Raw genomic sequence first — 8,946 nt, 5'->3', positions numbered from 1 at the left:
TTTCTTCCCTCACAGAAGAAATCACTCTCCTGAATTTATCTTTTTTTTTTTTTTTTTTTTTTTTGAGACGGAGTGTCGCTCTTCTTGCCTAGGCTGGAGTGCAATGGCGCAATCTCGGCTCACCGCACACAACCTCTGCCTCCAGGGTTCAAGCGATTCTTCTGCCTCAGCCTCCCTAGTAGCTGGGATTACAGGCATGTGCCACCACCCCTCGCTAATTTTGTTTTTTTTTAGCAGAGACGGGGTTTCTCCATCTTGGTCAGGCTGGTCTCGAACTCCGGACCTTGGGTGATCCGCCCGCCTCTGCCCCACAAACTGCTGGGATTACAGGCGTGAGCCACCGCGCCCGGCCTTCTTGAATTTATCTTAATCATTTTTTTGCTTTTCAATTATCCGTAAGTATGCCCATTTTCTTCTCTTCTTGCTACCATTTTACTGAAAGAATAAAGAGGGAAAGAGAAAAAAAGTGAGAAGGGCAGCTAAGAAGGTAAAAGGGTAGGGAGGAAGGGAAGAAACAGAGAAAGAAAGGTCCCATCTGCCTGTAGATTAATGTGAAACTGAATAACTCAACTGCTAGAATCCTGGTTTGAGCGTCAAGATGTCTGAGGTCAAGTCCAATCCCTGTGACACTCTCAGTCTCGCCTCCTGGCAATTAAGTTTCCCCAACTATAAACCTATATATCTACATCCACCAGATCCCGCGAAAGCGGTTTGCCCTCATCGAAGTCCGCCCAAGCCTCCAGAACCATCCCTTCACTCTCAACCAACATGGCGACTACGGGTGACGTCAACTTCCGTCGCCCTCACCCTACTCCCTTCCCCTAGGGGGCGGCGAGCCTCAACGACGGCCGCGGCCGGGGCGCATGCGCGGCGGCGGGGCCCGGCCCGCGGCGGCGGCAAAGGGGCGGAGGAGTTCGCTGCCAGCAGTTGCCAAGCTGCTGCGGTCGTGGCGGGATGGTATAGCCGGGCCTGAGGGCGGGCGGCGGCGCGCGGGCGGGGGCGAGGCGGCCGGGAAGGGCCGACGCCGCCTGACTGGCTTGGGAGCAGCAGCAGCAAGCTGAGGGGGCGTCGCCGCCGCCGGCCCCCGGCGCCGCCGCGGGAGGCCGCGCCCGCCATGGCGGCCCGGGCGGTGCTGGACGAGTTCACGGCGCCAGCCGAGAAGGCGGAGCTGCTGGAGCAGAGCCGCGGCCGTATCGAGGGCCTGTTTGGCGTGAGCCTGGCAGTGCTCGGCGCGCTGGGGGCTGAGGAGCCGCTGCCCGCGCGCATCTGGCTGCAGCTCTGCGGAGCGCAGGAGGCGGTGCACAGCGCCAAGGTGAGTCCGGCCGCCGCCCCCGCGCGCCCGCGGCCTCGATCGGTCCGGGTCTCCGGGCTCCCGCTCCTCCCCGCCCCCGCCGTCCGCCGCGATGCGCCTGGGTTGGGAACGCAGTCTCGGGAGCCAGCGAACGTGCCTTTTCGGCTCGCGAGCCATGTGACCTTGGATAGCAGCTTGATCCCCGGAGCCTCAGTTTCCCCATTTGTAAAGTGGCGCTGACGAAAGTACCTACCTCAGAGGGCTGTCGCGAGGATGAAAGTGGGGGATGTGCATGAAGCGCGGGCACAGCGTGTGGCACGGACCGGGCGCGCTGCGCATGTCGCCTGTTCTTGTCAGTTCCCCGGCCCCCAGGATGGTACGCAAGGCCTGTTGCTGGGCCCGCAGCCTCGTCCACCACCTAAGCCTTTATCCCCCAGTCCTGGGCCTCCACTACTGCAGTTATGAGCCTTTTTGGGATCTCAGTTCCTCTTGAGAATCGGAAAAAAACTATTAATAGTAATAAAACGCTCGGAGAATGTCAGAAAGAAAGGATGTATGTTTACCTGTTTTTTTTCTATTTGAGACAGGGTCTCACTCTGTCACCCATAGTGGAGTGCAGTGTGGCGCGATCTCAGTTCACTGCAGCCTCGACTTCCCGGGCTCAAGTGATCCTCCCACCTCAGCCTCCCGAGTAGCTAGGACCATAGGAGGGCACCACCACGCCCGGCTCATTTTTTTTTTTTTTTTGGTAGGGGATTTCACTATGTTGCCCGGGCAGGTCTCGAACTCTTGGACTCAAGTCATCCTCCCATCTCGGTCGCCCAAAATGATGGGACTACATGCGGAAGCCACCGCGCCCGGCCGGATATTTAATATGTTAAAAAATAGCGTTATTCTTTGTATTGATATTACGTGCAACTAACATTTACATAACGCTTAAGAACATCACAAGTTACTTCAGAAGGAATGGGCAGCCCTTATGGCTTCTAATAAGGTAGATTTTATCCTCCCCACCACCACCCCGCCTTTTTTTTTTTTTTTTTAATTAACAGCTGGGGAAACTGAAACTCAAAGTGGTGACTCACCTTCTGCCTAAATCAGCATTTCAGACCTCTTCAGCACCTCTATCTACTTCCCCCCCTTTCCAAACCAAAAAGCAACACAGTATGTTGCTCCTCCTAGGTAACCAAGTTTCTCTAGGTTTTTCCATCTCCTAAGTAGGGCAGCAGGATTCAGACCTAGGGAGTTTGTTTCCAGAGCCTTCGTTTTGATACTTGCCTCTCATATGATGAGCCCTGTCTGCGGGGTGGGCAGGAAGGGCCCTCTTTTTGCATCCTACTTTGTCCAGTAATGTCAGTGTCCTTGAATCTGAGTAGTCGTATCTCCTGATGTTCTTAGATTTAACAAAAAATCGTGAGTGTTTGCATTTCACATCCTTAGAGGAGACAGGGCACTCAGCTGTGTAGTTCTTTAGAGCTTAACTTAAAACATTGTAGGCCGGGCGCGGTGGCTCACGTCTGTAATCCTAGCACTTTGGGAGGCCGAGGCGGAAGGATCACGAGATCAGGAGATTGAGACCGTCCTGGCTAACACGGTGAAAACCGTGGTCTTGAGAATCGGAAAAAACCATTAATAGTAATAAAACGCTCGGAGAATGTCAGAAAGAAAGGATGTATGTTTGTTTACCCATTTTTTTCTGTTTGAGACAGGGTCTCAGTCTGTCACCCACAGTGGAGTGCAGTGGCGTCTCTACTAAAAATACAAAAAATTAGACCGGCGTGCTGGCACGCGCCTGTAGGCCCAGCTGCTCGGGAGGCTGAGGCAGGAGAATCGCTTGAACCCGGAAGGCAGGTTGCAGTGAGCCGAGATCGCGCCACTGCACTCCAGCCTGAGCGACAGCGCGGGACTCCGTCTCAAAAAAAAACAAAACAAAACAAATCAAAAAGCCAGCATTGTAGATGTAGAACCCAGTTTGCTTTCCTGGGCTTAACTTTTTTAGTCAGTTGGATTGCAGACAGCTGGTCTAAGGCGCATTCCCCTTCGTCCATTCTCCCCAGCTATCCAATCTTCTGCACTTCTCAGGGCTTAAAAGCTTGACATGATTAAGTCCTGCTTTTTCTTCTGAAAATCTCTTAACGTGCATTCATTCCTTTCCTTTCTGTTGCCTTTGCTGCGGTTAAGACTTTCATTCCTGTGTGTCCCCTCCCTTGCTTCATTGCCTTTACTCATTCATTGCTCTCTCCCTCCCTGGTTCAACTTGTATTAGAGTAATCCTCCTGCAAAAAGTCATTCTGCTGCCCTGGAACCTACTAGAGCCTCCTGTCACCTGTCTCATTCAGCCTAAACTCCTCGTCTGACTTACAAAACGATTAATCCAACCCCACTTTATTTTTCCAATGTTCTGGTTTAGCACCTTTCCGCTTAAATCTCCACTGTAGTAGTCTCTGCCTTTGCTGTGCGTTCTGCCTCCTCTGGGTTCTGCTTTTGCTCAAGACTCATCGCAAGCATGGAGAATGACTCCTTTGCTATGCAGAAGAGCCCTGCTGGTCCTGCCAGACCTGCCCAATGCCTGTTTTCTTGGCTGTCCTTGCCACACAGTTTAGCCAAGTTGTTTGGGAAAGGTGTGTCTTACAGTTTCTTGCTAGTATGTGCTCCTGCTTGTTGATCTTTGTGATATGTATTACTCATAAGTCAACCCTCCCACTTGTAAGAAATTCTTTTTTTTCTCCCCTTGAGACTCGTAGGTAAGTTGAATGCCACAATCAGGGCTTTTTTGTTCTGAATTTGTTTTGAAGTTTGTTTTACTTTCTTGAAGGAGGAGAAAACCATTATCTTGATTTTAAAAACTAAGAACAGGAAAGCAAATTTGATTCAACATCTATAATATTTTAAGTTAGGCTGTGGAAGAGCAAAAGATTTAGAGGAAGGAAGATTTAGAGTAAAGAAGAGTTTTTCAACTATAGTGTCTCTGCTCAAAATAAGATGAGATGAACTGTCTTGTGTCCCATCAAGTGGTTTGCTTGTGTTTTGCCTTTAAAATGTTAATTCACTGCCTTTTGCAAATGCTAGAGTAGAGGAGAATGTGGAGCTTAGTTAGGTGGGCCTCCATTGACTGCAGAGGGGCGAAATGGAAACTACTAGTAGACAGTGATAGTGTGCATGCAGGTTGAAAAACAGGCACTGACTCTGTACCAGTGACCACTTTTGTTAAAGGGAAGATTTGTCGTAGGAAGCAGTACTTCAGCTGGTTTTTGAAGAGCCAAATATTCCCAGGTACCTGACCTTCCAGACAGAGGTGGTTGTGGAGCAAAGACCCAGAAAACATGGAGTGTCATGGTAAAAGGTGTCCAGGTGCTCCTGTGAAAGATGAAGACTTAGGTACCAAAATGCCAGGCTAAGGTCATTGGACCTTATTTAATAGAGTCAGTGAGGATTTTGAGAAGCATGGAATCTTCCTGAAACAGAAGACCAACAGTGAAATGAACATTGTTGTAAGTTAGCCTTGGGCATGAGGGGAGTAGGGGGGTGGTAAGATTTTTACAGGGACAGGGCAGCTGTGTGGATGTAGGGATTTAGGGGTCGGTTTTAAGCCAGGTGGCAGGAGCAATGGTTAAGTTGTTTGACCTGTTGACCGGTGGGGCCACCAGCTCATCAACATTTAAGGAAGACTTCTCTAGTGCCAGGGAGTGTACTGACGGTTGCCTCTTGATCTCAAGGATCCTGTTGCCTCTTAGGGGAGACAGACATGGGGAAGATACAGTAAAGTGTGATACATACAACAACTGCAGTGTGTGCAAGGTGTTTCTGTAACACAGGAATGGAAGGGTTGCTCTGCCAGCTGGTTTCCTAGGGAGCAGGGAGCTCCTGGCAGAGGGAAGAAGCTGTGCGCAATCACAAGGGCATGAAAGAGGGCAGTTGCATCACAGATTCCTCCAGTGGATCACAAAGTGCTTGTGGCCTGCTGAAGAACATGGATTTTACCTGCAGGTAGTCAGTGGAGAGTCCTGGAAGAGTTAGGAGGACATGAGAAATTTACATTTCTACAAATGCCTCAGTGTTTACACCTCTGAGCTGGGGCTGCTCAGTGTGGTCTGTTGCTGGTTTTCAATAGTATGAGTACAGAAATTGAGAATAAGGGTTGAGCAACTTTTATGCAATTTGGCGTTAATACAGGGGCTAGAGAAGCAATGTCTAAGAGTGAGAAGTCCTTATAAGAGGGCATTTTCCATAGGGGGCCCAGAGAGGGGACTGAAGTCAGTGCTGGAAGACATCTTGGAAGCAAAGGATTGTGAGGATTGAATTTCAGAAACAAAAGGGAGGTACTGGCTAGCTGTTGCCTCATTCGCAAATAGAGATTAAAGTGAAGAAGCAGAGTTGGGACCCTCCCTGTGAAGCAGTGGTGGAAAGGGATGAGGTTGAGGGGATCTCAGCCGTGGGGGCGAGACGAGTTAGAATTCTTCTTTTAGGCCGGGCGCGGTGGCTCACGCCTGTAATCCCAGCACTTTGGGATGCCGAGTGGTCTGATCACCTGAGGTCGGGAGTTCGAGACCAGCCCACCAACATGGAGAAACCCCATCTCTTCTAAAATTACAAAATTAGCCAGGTGGGGTGGCGCATGCCTGTAATCCCAGCTACTCAGGAGGCTGAGGCAGGAGAATCGCTTGAACCAGGGAAGCGGAGGTTGCGGTGAACCAAGATCGTGCCATTGCACTCCAGCCTAGGCAACAAGAGCAAAACTCTGTCTCGAGAAAAAAAAAAAAAAGAACCCTTCTTTTAGATCAAAGAACCACAAACTCAGAATGCTTCCTGGGACCAGGCAGGGAACCTGTGTAGGGAAGTGGGGTGGTCGGGAAGAGGGACTGTGGTGAACGAAGCCACGTGTCCGTTTTGGAGAGGGCAGATTCCCATGCGTATCGCATTGGTCAGTTACATGGTAGGGCTCAGTGATGTCCAGTCTTCTTCTTATCTAAGAGAAGCAAGGAGTCCAGATTTAATTATGTAAAATATTGTATTTAAGTGGTCACTAATTTACATTTTAAAAATCATACACATCGAATTCATCGAATTATATGAATAAAATATTTTTAAACTACATAATTCGGAAAAACAGTTATATGTGCTAAACAAAACATGTCAGTGGACCTGAGCTTTGTTTTGTTTTGTTTTAATTGATTTTTTGTTTTCGTTTTTGTTTTACTTTTTTTTTGTTTGTTTGTTTGTTTTGTTTTTTTTTGACCTGAGCTTTGGACTGCCTTTTTGAGACAGGGTCCCCAGGCTGGAGTGCAGTGGTATGGTCTCAGCTAACTGAAACCTCTGTCTTCCAGGCTCAAGCGATCCTCTTAGCCTCCTGAGTAGCTGGGACTACAGGCATGTGCCACCATGCCCCTGGTGTATTTTTGTATTTTTGGTAGAGATGGCATCTCACTATGCTGCCCTGGCTAATCTTGAATTCCCAGGCTCAAATGATCCTGCCACCTCAGCATCCCAAAGTGCTAGGATTACAGGCATGAGCCACCATGCCTAGCCCATATGTTTCTAATACTTGAAGAGGGCATTTGAAGGCCCCAGTGGCGTACAGTACAGTCTCAGTGCTAGTTCATCCCCAGAGGGGGAGCGCAAGAGCTCCGAAATAGTGGGATGTGTTAGGTGCAGTGGAACTGCTGCAGACTGAAAACTTAAGAACTTAAAAGGACTGGGATGAAGTAAGGGCCAAGGAAGGTTAGATAGTATGAATTTACAGTGTCACTTGAGCCAGAAACTCTCAAGTAGGTAATGTTTTCCTCCACTCAAGAGGTTTGTGAAGCCAGGACACAAGGATTGGAGGTAAGGGGTCTGAAGTGCAATAGAGCAAGGCACAGTGGGGCCTAGGAAATATTTCTGAAGAGGTCAGCCTTGTCCAAGCTAGGACAGGGAAACAGATGAAAGCAGAAAGGGCGGAGTGAGCTGCAAGGATTAAGGGAGGGACAAGACCTTCGACCCTGTGCCCTCTGAAACCCAGGGGGTCATGTACACAGGGAAGTTAAGTATTGGAGAATTCTGGAGGTTGTAATCAGAGTAATTTCAGAGCTTAGAATCTTGGATGTAAAGGAATTCTGAGGATGACTCTGAGGGCCAAGGGGTGCCTCAGTAGTTGTGGGTGAGCTACAAGTGTTCCATACATCTTAGAGAAGTGAGAAAGTAGAGGAGATGGCAATGTGAAGTATCTGGAGCTAGTGCTATGCTGGGGTCACCAAAGTCCATAGCAAGAAACTGGGTGCTAACAGTCAGTTAACCAGCTAGTGGCTGGTTAACAAATAAAAGAAGTAATTGGAAGTAAATGGCACAGCTACTTGTTTGGCATCTCCATGAACCTTTAAGGTGTGGAGTTTGCTGACCACAGCTGCCCATCAGTTGATGCTTAGCTTCAGGCATTACTTGATGGCAGTGAGTAGCCACCGAGAGGCCTAGCCAATGCCCTAAACAGTACCAGCCTGGAGGACTTCAAGCAGAGTCCTGGGAAGGACTACTCAGTCTTAAAACATTGAAGTTACAGTACACCCATGAAACTCAGGCAGGCTACCACCCAGTCCATTTTTAATTTGTGAGAAAAAGGGTGTTTAAGAACAGCTAGTAATTGACCTTTTCCCAGTTTTTACTTATGTATTTATGGAGTAAAGTAAGAATGAAAAAAAAAAAACATAATTAAAGTAGAAGTGGCCTGTTGCAGTACTGACTTCAGAGGGTTCAAGTTGACCAGGTACTGTTTTACTACCTTTTCAGTTAGAAGAGCCTGGTACCTGGTTTCATGAATTTTTCTGTGCGTGTGCGTGAGATAGGGTTTGGCTCTGTCACCAGGCTGGAGTGCAGTGGTGTGATCTCAGCTCACTGCAGCCTTGCCCTCCCAGGCTCAAGTGATCCTCCCACCTCAGCCTCCTGAGTAGCTGGGACTATAGGCACGTGCCACCATGCTGGGCTTTTATTTATGTATTTGTTTATTTTTTTATTTATTTTTATTTTTTATAGAGATGGGGTTTCCTCATGTTGCCCAGGTAGGTTTCATGAATTCTTGAACAATTGATTTGTTCATGAAGGAAAGAATTCATAGATGTAATACTGGGTAGTGACTTGGAGTTTTTGTTTTGATTTTACCAGGAAGAACGTTGGTGGCCTTTTTTGCACTTCCCAGAATATTTTTTACTCACTATGGTTGTGAAAATCATCTTCTTAAGAAACAGTGGTTTGTTCAGTCTCTTCTTATGGCTAACATTTTGGGGTTATACCAGAATGTTGAAATAAGGGATACTGGTATTGCTTATGCTGGGGTCAGAAGTGATTGCCTGTGGTTTCCTCTTTCTTGTCCATTTCCCAGCCAGTATTGTAGGATTGTAATTAAATCAAGGACCACATCTTGTTCTGTGTTGGCTTTTTATGAAATTGATGTAATCATAGAAGATTAGCAGTCTTGAGTTTCAAGAACAAAATTGTAGGGGGGAAATCCTACAGTAATTAATTTAAAAACTTTTTTAAAAATCAGTTTTTTGTTGTTGTGTTTTTTGTTTGTTGTTGTTGTTGTTTGTTTTTTGAGACAGAGTCTCACTGTGTCGCCCAGGCTGGAGTGCAGTGGCATGATCTCGGCTCACTGCAACCTCTGCCTTTTGGGTTCAAGTGATTCTCCC

The 8,946-nt window shown here is 48.0% G+C and overlaps 1 protein-coding gene across 3 annotated transcripts in view; it reads left to right on the top strand.

The window, feature by feature from the left end:
• Positions 1-897: 897 nt before the first annotated feature.
• N4BP1 (NEDD4 binding protein 1) overlaps positions 898-8,946 on the top strand; it is a 71,440-nt gene continuing 63,391 nt past the window's right edge. The window contains exon 1 of one of the 3 annotated variants that reach the window (XM_063717287.1): positions 898-1,312. In XM_063717287.1, coding sequence (XP_063573357.1) covers positions 1,115-1,312 — 198 coding nt within the window. In that variant the 5' untranslated portion in view covers positions 898-1,114. The remainder of the gene's footprint in view (positions 1,313-8,946) is intronic. The other 2 variants (XR_010137761.1, XM_024233782.3) reach the window with 2 other exon arrangements.

Source organism: Pongo abelii, chromosome 18 (assembly GCF_028885655.2).
Source record: "Pongo abelii isolate AG06213 chromosome 18, NHGRI_mPonAbe1-v2.0_pri, whole genome shotgun sequence".
Lineage (NCBI taxonomy): Eukaryota > Metazoa > Chordata > Mammalia > Primates > Hominidae > Pongo > Pongo abelii.
The sequence above is the reverse complement of the archived record's forward strand: the minus strand, read 5'-3'. Positions and strand labels throughout refer to the sequence as shown.